General features: G+C 54.8%; 9 protein-coding genes across 9 annotated transcripts; 3 read left to right on the forward strand and 6 right to left on the reverse strand.

The window, feature by feature from the left end:
* Positions 1–108: 108 nt before the first annotated feature.
* On the reverse strand, positions 109–1,665 carry IPI3 (chromatin-binding/pre-rRNA-processing protein IPI3; the record flags this gene model as incomplete). The annotated part of the gene is made up of 1 exon (NM_208159.1): positions 109–1,665. One exon carries the CDS (start codon positions 1,663–1,665, stop codon positions 109–111), a length of 1,557 nt encoding a protein of 518 aa, NP_982806.1.
* A 252-nt stretch (positions 1,666–1,917) lies between these two features.
* On the forward strand, positions 1,918–3,096 carry PBR1 (putative oxidoreductase; the record flags this gene model as incomplete). Its single annotated transcript, NM_208160.2, has 1 exon — positions 1,918–3,096. One exon carries the CDS (start codon positions 1,918–1,920, stop codon positions 3,094–3,096), a length of 1,179 nt encoding a protein of 392 aa, NP_982807.2.
* Positions 3,097–3,311: 215 nt separating this feature from the next.
* Positions 3,312–4,196, reverse strand: RHO5 (Rho family GTPase RHO5; the record flags this gene model as incomplete). Its single annotated transcript, NM_208161.1, has 1 exon — positions 3,312–4,196. The coding sequence occupies one exon, from the start codon at positions 4,194–4,196 to the stop codon at positions 3,312–3,314; it is 885 nt and encodes a 294-aa protein (NP_982808.1).
* A 583-nt stretch (positions 4,197–4,779) lies between these two features.
* Positions 4,780–5,514, forward strand: RPS3 (40S ribosomal protein uS3; the record flags this gene model as incomplete). Its single annotated transcript, NM_208162.2, has 1 exon — positions 4,780–5,514. One exon carries the CDS (start codon positions 4,780–4,782, stop codon positions 5,512–5,514), a length of 735 nt encoding a protein of 244 aa, NP_982809.2.
* A 148-nt stretch (positions 5,515–5,662) lies between these two features.
* SHR3 (Shr3p) lies at positions 5,663–6,268 on the forward strand (the record flags this gene model as incomplete). Its single annotated transcript, NM_208163.2, has 1 exon — positions 5,663–6,268. One exon carries the CDS (start codon positions 5,663–5,665, stop codon positions 6,266–6,268), a length of 606 nt encoding a protein of 201 aa, NP_982810.1.
* Positions 6,269–6,421: 153 nt separating this feature from the next.
* Positions 6,422–7,333, reverse strand: MRPL22 (mitochondrial 54S ribosomal protein uL22m; the record flags this gene model as incomplete). Its single annotated transcript, NM_208164.1, has 1 exon — positions 6,422–7,333. The coding sequence occupies one exon, from the start codon at positions 7,331–7,333 to the stop codon at positions 6,422–6,424; it is 912 nt and encodes a 303-aa protein (NP_982811.1).
* A 288-nt stretch (positions 7,334–7,621) lies between these two features.
* TDA7 (Tda7p) lies at positions 7,622–8,656 on the reverse strand (the record flags this gene model as incomplete). Its single annotated transcript, NM_208165.2, has 1 exon — positions 7,622–8,656. One exon carries the CDS (start codon positions 8,654–8,656, stop codon positions 7,622–7,624), a length of 1,035 nt encoding a protein of 344 aa, NP_982812.2.
* A 405-nt stretch (positions 8,657–9,061) lies between these two features.
* NOP13 (Nop13p) lies at positions 9,062–10,189 on the reverse strand (the record flags this gene model as incomplete). Its single annotated transcript, NM_208166.2, has 1 exon — positions 9,062–10,189. One exon carries the CDS (start codon positions 10,187–10,189, stop codon positions 9,062–9,064), a length of 1,128 nt encoding a protein of 375 aa, NP_982813.2.
* Positions 10,190–10,843: 654 nt separating this feature from the next.
* On the reverse strand, positions 10,844–16,144 carry MDG1 (Mdg1p; the record flags this gene model as incomplete). Its single annotated transcript, NM_208167.2, has 1 exon — positions 10,844–16,144. The coding sequence occupies one exon, from the start codon at positions 16,142–16,144 to the stop codon at positions 10,844–10,846; it is 5,301 nt and encodes a 1,766-aa protein (NP_982814.2).
* Positions 16,145–16,235: the final 91 nt, after the last annotated feature.

Here is a 16,235-nt window from a genome sequence, read left to right on the forward strand (position 1 = left end):
GTCAGTCAGCTAGACTGACAGTGTACGTGAGACAAGGGGTCACAGCTAGCCGCTCAGTTCTAGTTATTATGTTGTTACATTCTTATATATGCATATATTCCAGGTAGATCACTTGCTAGTTTGCAGCAGTTTCTCATGTTCCTCGTAGAGCTTCTCATGTAGGGCACGGAGATCCTTGTATGCGCCAGTCAACTGTTGCAGGCTTTCACGGAGACGAGCGACCTCGGCATCCGTATCATCTGCAGACTGCTGGGCTTCAGCGGATGAGGCAGGCAAAGCTTCTGCCTTGGCAGGCGCGAGCTCTCCAACAACCTTTACCGTGCTGCGTGTGACTGGAGTGTTTGCGAAAACACTGTCTTCCTCTGCAATCATGTCCAAATATTGTGGTAAATCGAGAGCACGCGGCAATACGGAGGACAATGTATCCGTGGGAGCGCAATATATTATATCATGTGTACCAGTCTTATCAAAGACTGTTTTTGCGAGCGCTGGGATCTTGATTGCCTCTGTGGCCCGGGCATCCGCCAAATTGAGATCCTGTAATAATGAATCCGACTTAACTGTCATGGAACGTGTAATAATGTTGCTTACAGGGCCTGTCTGGGTACCTGGAGCGAGCAAAGGTGCCAATTCTTTCACCGGTTGTTTGGAATAGGTGTCAACCACCACACAGTTTCCGCTCCCAGTAGCTAGCAGTACCATACTGCCATCCATTGAAACCCGAATCAAGCTCACATGGCAGGAGAGCATCTTGCTGCAAAGCAGCTGTCCCATCCGGTATAGTTCTTGCTTATTAACTTCAACACCTGCTTGTTCTGGAACAATGGAGTATATCTGGTGTTTACCCGGCTGCAGCAAGTTAACTAGCGTAGCCCCGCTACTGTCCAGCTTATAGAAGAGCGGCAGGGCAAAGGCACCTTCGCGCGTCCCCACATAGAGACAGCGATCAGCGGGATCAAGTGCAATAGAGGTCAATGCGAGGGGGAAGGTGAAAGTAGCAAGTAGCTGTGGCTGCTCCAGCTGTGAACTTAGCTGATAGCACCGCACTGTCATGTCCTCGGAGACGGTATACAGCTTGGAATTCAGGTACTTTCCGTTGTGTGCGTTGGATACCGCGAAATCGGTGATGGCAAGAGTATGATCGTGTAAAACGTACAACGGCTTTGGTTCCTCCTCGAGCACTAGAGAAGCGGTCTGCCAAATAATGAGTCTGGAATCTGCACCCGCTGTAACGACGTACTTCCCGTTGATGATCGCCTGCATCTTGGTAATGGCCTGGTAATGAGCCATCGCCTTCACAGTAAGCAACTTCCCAGAACCGGCCTCCCACACATATAGTTTACCTGATGGAGTGGAGCCCAACAGCAGGTATGGCAGCTGTTGGTGAACCCCGGCATCTCCCGTATGATTCTCTACGACCGCTAAACAGCTCAATTGCTCAGGAAGGGGAAGTCTCTGCTCGAGAGCCTCTTTCTTCGAACGACTGTCCACGCTGTAAACATTAATCAGTGCTTTATTTGCCTGTGCGACGAGTAGCTTGTCTCCCATTAGGACTGCACTATTGGGTGTGGAGGCAGCGCATTGTCGTAGGTTAGCCTGACCCACCGAATGGACTTGGCAAACAGTGCCTGAAACAGCGGTGGTAAAAATAACTTGTTCATCCATTATAGAGCAAGAGTATGGCACCCACTATCGGTTAACGCAAGGCCTCTGCACAATCTCAGCTCTAGTGTCAGCGCAACGGTGCTAATGCGGGAAGCTCATCAAGCCTGATCTGAGGAAAATTTTTGAAGCTGACACTTGTCCGGGTAAGCACGTATATATATCCCAACATGAATAAGCGAATATACACCTTGCTCCTAGCTATGTAACTAAGCGAAGCAACACGCAGACCTTTAACGTTCAGTGGTGTTCAGGATGCCTTTAAACATATTGGGGACCTTGATCTTTGAGGGGACAGACAAAATCCCATTCTATCCGCAAATAAAGAGGTATGCACCATATGTGGCGGTAATTGGAGGGCTCAAGTACTGGCTTCGGGGTCGCTCAAACACCTGGGAGCGCAATCTGCATGGGAAGGTATATATTGTAACTGGTGCGACCAGCCAAGGGATGGGTACCTCCGTGGTGTTAGATATGGCGCGGCGGGGGGCGCAATTGGTGATTCTGACGCGGTCGACGGATGAGTGGGCGTCCGAATGGTGCGAGCAGCTCCGCGAACAGAGCAACAACCAACTGATCTATCTGGAAAAGTGCGACCTGGCGGACCTACACCAGGTGCGGAAGTTTGCGACCACGTGGTTGGACAACTCCCCTCCCCGCAGACTGGACGGGTGCATAATCATGTCAGGGGACATAGAGCCTCTTGGATGGCCTTGGGCGCGCGGAATTGCACCTCGGCGGTTCAGTCCGTACGGTGTGGAGATACAAGTGGCGACGAACTTTGCAGGCACATTCCACCTATTGCATTTGCTACAGCCGAGCTTCAAGGCGCAGCCGCCAGATCGGAACGTGCGCATCATTGTGACCACGTGCTTCCTGCAGGCTCTCGGCACCGCGAACGTGGAGGACCCTCTCTGGCTCAAGGACAGCGGCTTGCGCTCGTTGCGACTATTCAGCAGCTCGAAGTTGCAGCTCAGCCTGTGTATGCTCGAGCTACAGCGCAGGATGTTCCAAGATATAAAGAAGACCTCCAAAGATGGCCGAAGCGGCAAGAACATCAGCGTGACTCTCGTGGACCCAGGCCTCATGCGGTCTTCCTCCCTGAGACGGGTTGTGAGCAACGGCTCTGTTTGGCTCCTGCTAATGCTCTACTGCGGAATCCTCTATCCAATCATATGGCTCATTGCGAAGAGTGGGTACCGAGGCGCCCAGGTGGTGCTCCATGCGCTAATGTCTCCCGAACTCGAGGAAGTCAATAGGGCCGACCCCGAATCGGTCCTGTATCTCGTCGACTGCCAGAAGGCGCCCTTTGCACGCTCAGAATTCAAGGACACGGAGCTGCAGAAGAAGTTGTATGATGCGACAGTCGAGAGGATCATGGCCCTCGAGAAAAAGGTAGCAGCCAAGAGAAACATAGCTAAGAATACTAAATAGGCATCCGCGGTGCAGGCAGAATGCGCTAAAACTCCCGATGTCGCAGCCCGGTAGCTTGGCTGTGCAGTCCCGTGGCTGCTCGGCAACTCGCCGCGGTATTACAGAAACGTAAACGATATTATTACATTGGTGTCTGGTATTTTGTGTGAGGCCCCTATAGTGCCCACGATACATTATACAACGTTTAGTCCATAGTCGATGCCTCAGCATCGCGCTTAAAGGATCGTACATCTAGATCTCTTCCTCCTCTTTTTCTTGAGCTTGTCCGCGGAAACGCGAAGCTCTTTGCCGTGCGCGCCGTCATCGCCAACCGCCTTTTTCAGTGGCCCGCTGCCCGCACTCGGGTCGCCGCCCTTGTTCTTGGGGTTGCTTGCATCCTCGTTCGCGTAGCTATCCAGCGGCAGCGGCGAGTTTACCAGGATCGACATGTTCTTGCTGCGGTTCATCAGCCGGTCGGGCTCGTAGACCACGTACTTCACTGCGCGCTCAAACACCTCGCGCACGCCCTCCTGTGTTGCCGCAGAACACTCCACATACCCCATAAAGCCGCAATCCTGCACCACGCGCTCGATCTCCGCCTGCGACACGAAATCCGTGTTCATTTCCCGCAGCCGGTCCTCCTCGTGATCGTCGTCGCGCAGGTCTGCTTTCGTCCCCACCAGCAGGATCGGGTACTTGCCGCACTCCAGGAACAGCTCCATGTTCTCGTAGTTCGTGTTGTGCTTGATCTCCGGAAACCACTTGTCCCGGATATTCTGGAAGCTCACCGGCTCGTTGATGCTGAAGCATATGAGGAAGATGTCCGTCTGCGGGTACGACAGCGGCCGCAACCGGTCGTACTCCTCCTGCCCCGCCGTGTCCCACAGGTTCAGCTTGAACAACTGCTGCTCCCCCGTCGACGACGCCGGGTCCTGCACCGCAATCGTCGTCGAGTAGTTGTCGAACACCGTCGGGATATAGTCCTGCGGGAAGCTGTTGGTCGTGTAGGAGATCAGCAGCGACGTCTTACCGACTGCCCCGTCCCCGATAACTACGCACTTGATAGATCTCATCGTGTCTGCCGCTTGTGCTGACAACCTGCCGCTCTGCGAAAAACACATCATATAAATAGCCAAAAAGTGCCATTAGGCCTCCGCAGCCGCTACAACCTACAATTCCTGCATATTCAGAAAACGGAAAAACTCGTGACAAACAGGAAACCGCTATTCCCTTTTGCTTACTACCTGGAAACGGCGAGATAACGTAACCTGACATGGTCGATCTGACCTTTTTCACCACCGCTGTTCTTCGGCCTGCTCCTGCGTAACGGTTTTGTTCCATCGCGAAATTCCCGATCCAGGTCGCGCACGCTGAAACACGACCCCATTACGCCCTTTGCGGCAATGGGCAGCGGGGTCACGTGCGATGTGGCAAGCCGGAGTTTAAGGGCCGGCCGGATTTTGTGAGCAGGCGGCCCGATTGCCACTAATAAGCGCGATCTGCAGTCATTAGATAATGATTGGCGCAATTATGGGGTGTGTGACTGCGTGTTGTGGATGTGTGGGTGGTTGTGTGCGCCCGTGCACCGGGATCTTGATTTGGGTGCACGGGTGGATGAAGCGCGACGCACGCACTGCAAGGTGAATAAAACCGGTGCGCAGCGCGCAGAGAGCGCAGACCTACTACCCCCCCCCACAAGCCAAGATGGTCGCTGTTATTTCCAAGAAGAGAAAGCTAGTCGCTGACGGTGTGTTCTACGCCGAGCTAAACGAGTTCTTCACCAGAGAGCTTGCCGAGGAGGGCTACTCCGGCGTGGAGGTCAGAGTGACCCCAACGACCACCGAGGTGATCATCCGTGCCACCAGAACCCAGGATGTCCTAGGTGAGAACGGTAGAAGAATCAACGAGTTGACCCTTTTGGTGCAGAAGAGATTCAAGTACCAGCCAGGCACCATCGTTTTGTTCGCTGAGCGTGTGCAGGAGCGCGGTTTGTCCGCTGTTGCCCAGGCCGAGTCGCTAAGATTCAAGTTGTTGAACGGTCTAGCGATCAGAAGAGCCGCCTACGGTGTCGTCAGATACGTGATGGAGTCTGGCGCTAAGGGTTGCGAGGTCGTGATCTCCGGTAAGTTGAGAGCTGCCAGAGCCAAGTCCATGAAGTTCTCCGACGGTTTCTTGATCCACTCCGGTCAGCCAGTCAACGACTTCATTGACACCGCCACCAGACACGTTCTGTTGAGACAGGGTGTGTTGGGTATCAAGGTCAAGATCATGAAGGACCCATCGAAGAGCAGAACCGGTCCAAAGGCCTTGCCAGACGCCGTCAAGATCCTCGAGCCAAAGGACGAGGACGCCGTTGTCGAGCCATCCGTCAAGGACTACAGACCAAAGGCGCCACCTGCCCAGGAGCAGGCCCAGGCCCAGGCCCAGGTCCAGGCCTAAGTGTAATTACGTTTGTAAAACATATGTAACTCAATGCACCTACAGCCATTTACCACGTCCAGCACGATCATGTGACTGACCACCGGGTTTTTCAGTGAAATTTTGCAGGCCGTGCTTCAGTCATACACATCGAAGACCATTGGCAGCCATGGTTAAGTTCACGTACAAGGATGCTTGCACTGTCGGGTCCGCGCTCATTGTGAGTGCGACGACGTTCATTATGGGTGTCTTCTTCGCCAACCAGGCCTACGACTACCACTTGCTGTTCAATGCGAACATGACGCAGGAACACTATGACAACGCCCTGCGCCACTACCAGACCCTTTACTTCACTGCCCAGCCAGTATTGTATATCTTCGGTGCTATTGCGATCTTTGGGCTGCTTGGATCCCTGATTCGGATCTACAAGCCCAACCCGGAACTGCAGCTGTTCGAGTACGGTTCGCTGGCCATGTACGTTCTGGGAGTGTGTGTGTTCTTGACCAACATCAAGACCGGCATCAATTCGGCGCACTACGGCAATTGGGGCGAGGTGACGCAGAACCAGGGTCTGGCTGTCATCGCGTCCTCGAATATCATCTTGCTGGTTGTCTTTGTGGGTGTGCTTGTGCTGCAGGGTGGCCTGTGGTACTCGGAATGGGAGTACGAGCAGCGCCTGGAAACCTTTATGGCAGAACAGGAGGCTGAGAATTCAGCTGCGCCTAAGGAACCGGCAAAAGGCGGCAAGAAATCCGCCAAGTCCAAGAAGGAATAATTCCGAAGAATGCTCTTCTCTGCAGGGCTGAGGGTGGTTCTGTGGTTGGCATTAAAGCGTAGACTATCATTTTTTAGATATAGTTGATAGCATACTATATACACATGATGATATTCCTTTCTATACACAACGGCTTTCCTGCAGGCGCACAACTTACCACTTGTACACACCGCCAGTGGAGCCTCTCACGGGCTTGGACGCCAGCTGCACCCATGGCTTCCTGTTGAGCTCCTTCAAAAGGCGCTCGTTCTCCAATCTCTTCTTCGTAATGCTCTTGGTCTTCAGGATACACCGGATATGCACACGTGGATGGACAATCACACCCTGTCTACCCCGCCCCTTAAAATCTGGACGTTTCTGAAACTGTCCATCTGAGCCCGCCCAAATCTGCGCAATATACAGGTCGTTCGGGTCCATACCGAGTTCCTTCCCATCCTCGATCCCCCGCTGGAGAAGCTCGGCCACGTCACGGGCAACTTTCTTGTCGGAAAAGTGGCACTGCGTGAGCGCCTTCTTCACGTCCAGGCCGCTCAACAACCTGAGCAATACTGTCGCCTTCTTGATGGATGACTCTATTCTGTACGACCGGACATACACGCTGGGCTCTAGGGCGTCGAGCTCGTCACGTGTTAGTTTCACCTGATACCGCACCGATGACCCGGGCAACTTCACCACCGTGTCCTTCTTGTAGAAGCCGCCATTTTGCGCGCAATTAGCAGCATAAAGCCGCCGTTTTAGTGGCGACAGAAGCTGCGCAGCGGGTGACTGCACGGGCCGCTGGCGTGCGAGAATGTAGTCCTGCAAGGTCTTGTCCGTCGCCAATGTGACACTGTCGTTGCCATCCGCCGCCTCGCCCTCTGCAGACCCTGCCTGTGCTGCCAGCCTATTTGTGAGCTTCGTGCTGTCCCTCTCATCGTGCTGTACTTCCTTTGTGATGCTGCCGAAGATGCTGCCACTGCTCTCGCTGTTCGTAGCACGCAGAGCTGCACTCGAAGTCAAGCTCCTGATTCCCACAGAATCAGTGCATCTTATCCTGCACAAGGCAGCTAACGACTTCGAGAACATTATACTGAGCCTGTCGAATCCTGCTGCTCTTCGCCCTTCGCTAGCGACGCTCGAGACCGCATGTCCAAAGGCTTCAAATTTTTCAGATATCGCAAGCACCAGATATCATACATCACGGACGTAAACGTTCATTGGCGCGCAAACTGGGCGTCACGACTACGTACGTGAATGTTCATAGATAAGCTATGCTGCAAATGCAAATATGTATTTTTATCCCATTGATCCCCAAAACGCAGTATTATCCTGAAACTATGTATGCGGCGCACGACGGCGCCGGGCGTGCACTGGTCAGATGACTTCCTTCAGAAAACTCTGAGACCCGGTGTTGGCAGCGCCCATATGCTGGCGGTCCGTGCGCTCGTTCGGAGCAAGATGTATCGGAATAGAGTCTAGCTCTGAGCTGTACGAGTTGTCTGACTGCTGGTCGGTTGTGGTTTCGTCCATCGAACTAACGTAGGAGTACCTGCTGGTAAAGTAGGCGTCACCCGAGACGGGCAGCGCGGCGGCTTCGGGGCCGTGGCCAAGGCCTGCGTACTCGTCTCCAAAGGGGTCGGCGGTCTTCTCCAGCTGACGGTCGCCCCGCGCGTTGCCCCCGCGCGTGGTCGGGCGCTGCGCGCCCCTGCCGGGCGGCGCTCGCTCGGCAGGCTCGTCCGGGTCTGTCGTGTACTCCAGGCGGCGGCCAAGCTCGTGCGTGAACTCGCGCGCCACGCTGTACTGTTTGCGGCGCTGCCGGCGGAGGTGCAGCAGGTAGTACGCGGCCATCGCGCACATCAGCAGGCCGCACACAGAGCCCACCACGCTGCCGATGATTGTGCGTTTCTGTGCACCATTCACCCGCGCTGCGGACTTGTCGTCGTCCCCCGGCACGAGTCCCTTGTAGAAGGCTATATCGGTCGTGATCACCGTCGTGGGCGCGGAGTACGTCGCGGCCTCCGAGTAGGGCAGCGTTGTCGTCGTCGGAATCAGAGTGCAGAGCGTCGTGTACGATGCTGTCAGCTTGTATCTCTGGCTGTAGACCACGAAGGTCATCTGCGGCGTGCCCACCGCCTCCTCTGTCTGCGCCCACCTGTCACTGCGCGCGCTCGTGCTACTCGTGCTCGTAAACCCACTGCTCTCTGTCCTGTTACGCTGCCCCTCCAGTGTCGCAAACTCCGCCGCGCTCCACGCATCCGTCGAGAGCCAGCTCACGGACAGATTCATGCTCTCGGAATGACGTGCTCCCATCTGCGTCGTCGACTGCACCGAACTGGGCCTGGATGCCTTTTCCACCCCCGAACTCCCATGCCCTGAGCCTATTGGAGAGCTCGTATTGTTATACCCCATGCTTAACTCTCCTAGTAGTTACACCTCCGCTTCCTCAGAGTCTTGCATCCAATGCCGTGTCGAGAATATAATTGTACCGTAGAACCTATCGAGCCTAATGGATCCTTCCTTTTTTAGGTACTCAACGTAGCAACCAGGTTGACCAAAAATACTTTCACACAAGGGCATATCATCTTGTGACATCCCTGACCTCGATCTTGGTCCTTTTTGCCTTGCATTGGCCGGCTAGTATGTTGGCAGTACGTGGTTGTTCATGTTCCCCGGGGTCGATGCTGCATGCAGTGTGCTGCATCACATACGCCGAGGCGAGAGTCGAAAGAACGGACGGTATGCGGGCGTAGGGTAGCAGACCGAGCAACGCAGCGGGCAAATAACTAATGTACATTCGGTATGTAGAGATGCATGCTAATCAAACTTGACCTTCTTACCCTGAGAGGGAACGATGGCGGCTGAGGCGCGCTGGGCGGAGGCGAGGGCGACGCTGCTCTTAGGGCGGCTGTGGTGGTCATTGCGCGTGGGCTTGCGGGGCCGGGGCGCCCTAGGGGCAGGCGCGGGCGCGGGCGCGGGTGCTGGGTCAGCGGGGGCAGGCGCATGAGGCTCGGCGTCGACGAGCGAGGGCGCCGGGCGGCTGCGGACGTGGCGCTTGCTGCGGTCCTCGCCGTACTCCATCCGGAGCGGGCGACCTGCTATGGCGCGACAGGAGCGGTCTGTGAGGGCGGCGGTGGCACCGGCCTCGTCGCGGAAGTCAACGAAGGCGAAACCCTTGCACTTGCCGGAGTCCTGGAAGGTGGCCATGCGGATTTTGACGATCTCGCCGCAGTGCTGGAAATGCTTTTTCAGCAGCTCATCGGTGGTGTCGAAGGAGAGGTTGCCGACAAACAAAATGCGAGAAGGAGGGTTTTTGGACATCGAGATGAGGTCGTTCTTCGCCGGGCGGCCGTCGTAGCTCTTGGCGTTCTTGATCAGCAAGTTGCGTCCGTTGAGCTGTGCTTCGCTGAGGCCGATTACTGCATCCATCTGCGCACTAGTCGCAAAGTCCACGTACGCAAAGCCCTTGTTTTTGATCTGTTTGCCGTCGTTCTTGGCCAGCGGCATATTCACACGCACGATGTCAGCGTCTGTGACCTCGCCTGCCTCCATGCCAGCGGTCTTGGAAACAACAAAGCGGCGAAGCTCCTCCTGCGTGGTGTCGAAAGCCATGTTACCGATCCAGACGCCGAACTTCTTCTCTTTGCGGGGCGCAGGCTTTGGCTCCTCCTCGGCAGCTGGTTCGGCATCGTCGTTCTCTGCTGTTTCCTTTTGCTCGTTCTTGTACTCCTCGATGGACTTTTGATCGATGTTGAACTTCTCGCTGAGCTGTTCGAGGGTGATCTTACCGCGTCTCAGCAGACGTTTCTGCTTCTTTGAGAGGGGCACTGGTTGAGTCAAGTCGATTTCAATTTCATCCTCGGCCTTTCTCTTCTTGGTGGGGTCGCTTAGCGCTTTAGCTTGCATATCAACTTTGCTGGCCGTGGCCGATTCTTCGTCTGACATAGCTCCACGCAGTAGGAATGTATGTAGTGACCCTATGGATTATGGTCAAGAAGTGCGATGCGTGCGGAGAACTATGCGTTACACCATAGCTCATCGCATCTCAAAAATTTTCGAATCACCGAAAATTCAGGTCACGTGATTTATAATAGGCCCTCACTTGAAAATCTCAGTCCACCAGCAGACAAACATATGTCGGTTGCTGAACGGGGCACGACAAAACTGGCGGCATCCCGTGTAACGCTCGCAAGATTATTTCAGAACCAAATTACTCTTTCGGTCGTATTTTTGTATCTGTTATATACCATCTACCCATTAAATAAGCCGAGCCCAGTCCGTGATTTGCGCGGCATCAACATTGCATAGTATGGCGGTACTATCATGTCACTTGCCTTGTAAACCGATGATTAATTAGCTCGAATTGCTGAAGCGGGCGACCCTTGCTAAACGTACTAATCAACGTCTCTCTTCATTATAGGTAAAACGTCAGGGGATCGGCACGCAGATCTTGAACTAAAATAAAATAACGAAATGGGATGAATGTATAATTAGAGCAGTCAGATAGTTCCATGAGAATATGAGAATAACCGAGAACGAACTAGAGTTCCCTAGATTTCAGGCCGTGGGATAAGGGCTTCGGTGTACGGCGCTTTAAGTTCACCTCAAAAATCTCTTCAACCTAGCAAAGAATCCGGACCTTCTCTTTGGTTCAGTGGAAGAGCGGCTAGGGCTAGAATTGCTGTTCTTGCTAGAAGGCCTGCCGTTGTGAGCATCAAAGCTCTGCTTCGTGCTTGGAGCGGTAGCCATACTAGCAGCATCCTTAGAATGACGTGACTGCGTTACAGAAGATCTGCCAGCGGTCGTAGCAAGAGGCACATCCTGGCGGACGGGAGCAGCATATGTGTCAGTGTACTGAGTACTTGGAGCAGACGTCTGTGTCGTGATATCTCCTTGTATCTGCACAGGGGCGACGACAATCTTGTCATTTGATAGTGGTATTCCGACGACAATAGGGGAATGAGTCGTGGGCACTTCAGATGGAGGTACCTCGACAAGTTCCACCGTCGATGGAACCTCCTCGAGCTCAATGGCAGTACCTGTCACTGCGTGAACAGGCTGTGGCTGCTCCTCTTCTCTAGGCGCAATAATCTGCTTCTTCAAGCTCCCGGTGGACGTCTTCTTCTTAGGCGACACCGGTGTTAGCTTGACCACATGAGGTGGGAATATCTCGTGAGCAGCAACAGCAGGTGCCTTAATTACCTTCTCCGATTCAGTGGCAGGGCTTGATTCGACAACTGGCTGAGTCACCTTCGGCGAAGATATCTGCTCAGATACTGGAACGTTAGTTACCGGTGTCACATGAGCCTCAGAAGGTGCCGGAACTGCAGTCCTAGGAGCGAGGCTTGGCTGTGCAGCTGGTGCTGGCGCGGCGCGCTTCTCAGGTTCCTCCGGCACCTGCGCAGGAGGGTTTTCAGGGTCAATCCTACTTGGGTTTCTTGGGCCTGGAGATGCAGGTGTAACCTGTGATACTCCTGCAGGGACTGGCACTGGTACTGGCACACTAGTCGATGGCTCTATACGTGTCTTCGAAGGGAGCTCAGCTTGAGAAGGACGCTCTGAAACATCCTGAGTGTTTTCTTTCTTTGCGACGCTCACCGCTGCAACCGAGGTAGAAACAGGAGTTTCCTTCGCAACTGCGGGAGTAGGCTTAGGCTCCTCCTTAGTGATAGCAGGTTTTGTGGTAGTTTTAACCGAAGTTTGGCCATCAGTTGGTGCAGCCTTGCTTGGAGTATTGGATGCAGCTGGAACGCTGCTCTCAACTGAAGGAGAGTTCTCATTAGCTTTAACACCAGATAGGACAGGTGTACTGGGAATAAGTGGACTCCCCGGTAGAATGGGAGTAGATCCAGTAGTCGTTGTGGCAGAAGTGTTGTTCGTATCAGTACCTTTAGAAGGTTGAAGATTCTTGTTGACCGGCTTCTCTACCTTATCAACAGGATTGACACTCTTTGAAGCAACTGGGATCGCTGTGACACCAACCGGCGTCTTCACTGGGGCACTGTCTCCTGATAGACTGTGAGTCACGTCAACTGGAGAAGTGGCCAGCGGAGTTGTGTATTCACTTCCTGGACTGCCCTCTTTAGAAGGCTGGTTAACACTAGCAGTTTTCACCAAAGGTTTGCCCTTAGGTACTGGTGCTGCCAATGGTGAAGACAGAACTGGTGTTGCAGCGTGTTTAGCAGGAGACCTGACATCATCCTTCTTTTCGGTCACGTCCTCTTTCTTAGGAACACTAGCTGGGCTTTCCGAAGGCTTGCCACTTGCGACAGGAGTGTGCGGCAACAATGGACTTCCAGGTAAGATAGGGGTAGAGCCCTCTGGTGTTGGTGTGCTCGTCTCTGTGGCCGGTGTTGACTTATCGCTAGGCTTAGTATCATTCTTCACTGGCTGCGCGGGGCTTCTTGGAGTTGCAGTCTTGCGAGATGGCTTGCCAGCTGGAACAGGAGTACCCGGTAGCAATGGGCTGCCTGGGAGGATCGGTGTGGATCCCTCCGGTGCAGGCGTGCTGTACTCTGTCGCCGGCTTCGACTCATCGCTAGTCTTAGCATCCTTCTTCACTGGCGTAGTGCCGCTTGGAATGACACCCTTGACGGATGGCTTATCAGATGGAGCAGGTGTGCTTGGTAGCAAAGGGCTGCCTGGGAGAACTGGCGTGGACCCTTCAGGAACAGGCGTGGCCTTTTCCGTGGAAGGTTTTGACTCTTCACCTGGCGCAGAGTCTCTGCTGATAGGCTTTTGTGACAAAGCACTTGGAGTTGCATCCTTGACTGAAGACTTGCCTACTGGCACAGGAGTACCTGGTAGCAGTGGGCTGCCTGGAAGGATCGGCGTGGATCCCTCTGGGGCAGGCGTGCTGTACTCTGTGGCAGATTTGGAGCCATCATTGGAGCCAATGTCCTTCCTCACCGACTGGGCAGGGCTGCTTGGTGTAGCGCCCTTGACGGATGGCTTGTCAGATGGAACAGGTGTGCTTGGTAGCAGAGGGCTGCCTGGGAGAACTGGCGTGGACCCTTCAGGAACAGGCGTGGCCTTTTCAATGGAAGGTTTTGACCCGTCAGCTGGCGCGGAGTCTCTGCTGGTAGGCTTTTGTGATAGAGCGCTTGGAGTTACATCCTTTGTAGACGTCTTGTTTGTTGGGACAGGAGTACCTGGTAGCAGCGGGCTGCCTGGAAGGACCGGTGTAGATCCCTCGGGGACAGGCGTGCTGTACTCTGTCGCCGGCTTCGACTCATCGCTAGTCTTAGCATCCTTCTTCACTGGCGCAGTGCCGCTTGGAATGACACCCTTGACGGATGGCTTATCAGATGGAGCAGGTGTGCTTGGTAGCAGAGGGCTGCCTGGGAGAACTGGCGTGGATCCTTCAGGAACAGGTGTGGCCTTTTCCGTGGAAGGTTTTGACTCTTCACCTGGCGCAGAGTCTCTGCTGATAGGCTTTTGTGACAAAGCACTTGGAGTTGCATCCTTGACTGAAGACTTGCCTACTGGCACAGGAGTACCTGGTAGCAGTGGGCTGCCTGGAAGGATCGGCGTGGATCCCTCTGGGGCAGGCGTGCTGTACTCTGTGGCAGATTTGGAGCCATCATTGGAGCCAACGTCCTTCTTCACCAACTGGGCAGGGCTGCTTGGTGTAGCACCCTTGACGGATGGCTTGTCAGATGGAACAGGTGTGCTTGGTAGTAGAGGACTGCCTGGGAGAACTGGTGTGGACCCTTCAGGAACGGGCGTGGCCTTTTCCCTGGAAGGTTTTGACTCTTCACTTGGCTTAGAGTCTCTGCTGATAGGCTTCTGTGACAAAGCGCTTGGAGTAGCGCTCTGTCCAGATGGTTTTCCTACTGGCACAGGAGTACCTGGTAGCAGTGGGCTGCCTGGAAGGATCGGCGTGGATCCCTCTGGGGTAGGCGTGCTGTACTCTGTGGCAGATTTGGAGCCATCATTGGAGCCAACGTCCTTCTTCACCGACTGGGCAGGGCTGCTTGGTGTAGCACCCTTGACGAATGGCTTGTCAGATGGAACAGGTGTGCTTGGTAGCAGAGGGCTGCCTGGGAGAACTGGCGTGGACCCTTCAGGAACAGGCGTGGCCTTTTCCGTGGAAGGTTTTGACTCTTCACCTGGCGCAGAGTCTCTGCTGATAGGCTTTTGTGACAAAGCACTTGGAGTTGCATCCTTGACTGAAGACTTGCCTACTGGCACAGGAGTACCTGGTAGCAGTGGGCTGCCTGGAAGGATCGGCGTGGATCCCTCTGGGGCAGGCGTGCTGCCCTCTGTGGCAGATTTGGAGCCATCATTGGAGCCAACGTCCTTCTTCACCAACTGGGCAGGGCTGCTTGGTGTAGCACCCTTGACGGATGGCTTGTCGGACAGAGCAGGTGTGCTTGGTAGCAGAGGACTGCCTGGGAGAATTGGTGTGGATCCTTCAGGAACAGGTGTGGCCTTTTCAATGGAAGGTTTCGACCCGTCAGCTGGCGCAGAGTCTCTGCTGATTGGTTTTTGTGACAGAGCGCTTGGAGTAGCGCCCTTCACAGAAGGCTTCTCAGAGGGCTCTGGAGTACTTGGTAGTAGAGGACTGCCCGGTAGGATCGGGGTGGATCCCTCCGGGGCAGGTGTATCCTTGGCCGATGATGGTATTGAACTATTCTGCGAAGTGGTCTGTCCTGCTACGGCAATCTCCGGAACTCTCGATTTCTTCTGGTCATTGCCAGATGGTTTTAGAGTATCCTCGGCTGGTGTAGCGTCCTTACCAGAAGGTCCGCTATAAGGAAGCGGTATAGCTGGTTTATTAGTCTCGGGTAAGCTAGAGTCTTCACGGGCAGGCGTTACATCCTCCCTCAACGGGGTGGATTCCGGTACCGGCGCTACATTTCTATCCTTGGGCTTCCCGCTAGCCGTTGGAGTATCTAGAGGTAAAGTGCCCGGTAGTAGAGAAGTGGAGCTGTCGGACGCAGGTGTACCGATTGCACCAGAAGTGTCAATGCCTTCGGTTAATCCGAGTCCCACCATCTTGCCAGGGTTTGTGCTGTTAGCAGATATTAATGGGGTGGTATCTTCAGCAGGACCGCGTGTGCTATCCAACTCAGCAAGAGCTTTGTTAATGTTGTCACGCACAGAGTCCCGTGGGTCGTCTGGTAGCTTCTCAGAGGCTCTTGGATCTAGGGTTCCTGCATGCTGACCTGACCGCTCGGCGTTCAGCCTCTTATTCAAGGCCTCACCGTCGACCTGGTGCAGCTCTGCAACCTCGGAGGGGTCCCGCATCAACGGCCCTATCCCCATCTCCAGCTTGTGCGGCACCTTGTGCATCGCCGCTGCAGCCACCGCCATGGCTGCCCCGGCGCCAGCAGCCACCGCAGCGGCCACTTCGGCCGCCGCCTCGGCAGCCTTCTCCGCAGCTGCAGACGCTGCAGAGTGCGGCGCATCGCGCGGCTCGGACTCAGAGCTGTCGGAACTCGTCCCGTCCTCGTCGTAGCTCTCCGGAACCGGGCTCTCGCCTGGGGCCGGCGAGGCCTCGCCGGCCGAGCGGTTCCGCCGCGTCCGCTTCTTCCCCTTCTTCTTCTTCTTGCCTTTCTTGGACCCCGGCGCCGGCTGCGCGCGCAGCGCCGCCGCCCCGGCGCTGCCTGGCGCAGACCTGCTGCCAATTCCCCCGCCCACACTCGACAACAGCACGTAGTTGTTTTCCGCGCCCGTCAGGCTGTCTTTGGGATACAAATCGCTAGTCACCCATTGTCCGTCCACAATGAACTTGAAGTAGAACTTGTCGCTCTCCACCACGCCGATGGGGAGCTGCACAACAAAATCTCCGCTGGGCTGCTTCTCCAATGGCACGGTCCCCTGCCACCGATCGAAGTCCCCTGTAATGACCACCTTCTTGGGGCCCGATGGCCACGTGAAAGTGAAGTCGACCATTGTATCTGAACTCTTTGATGTTAGTGGTCCTTGGTATGAGTTCCTGTTAGTCTAGAGTAACGGCTGAAAATATTTTACACCGACCTATGTG

The sequence above is a fragment of the Eremothecium gossypii genome, chromosome II, assembly GCF_000091025.4.
Source record: "Eremothecium gossypii ATCC 10895 chromosome II, complete sequence".
NCBI classification, from domain to species: Eukaryota; Fungi; Ascomycota; class Saccharomycetes; order Saccharomycetales; family Saccharomycetaceae; genus Eremothecium; species Eremothecium gossypii.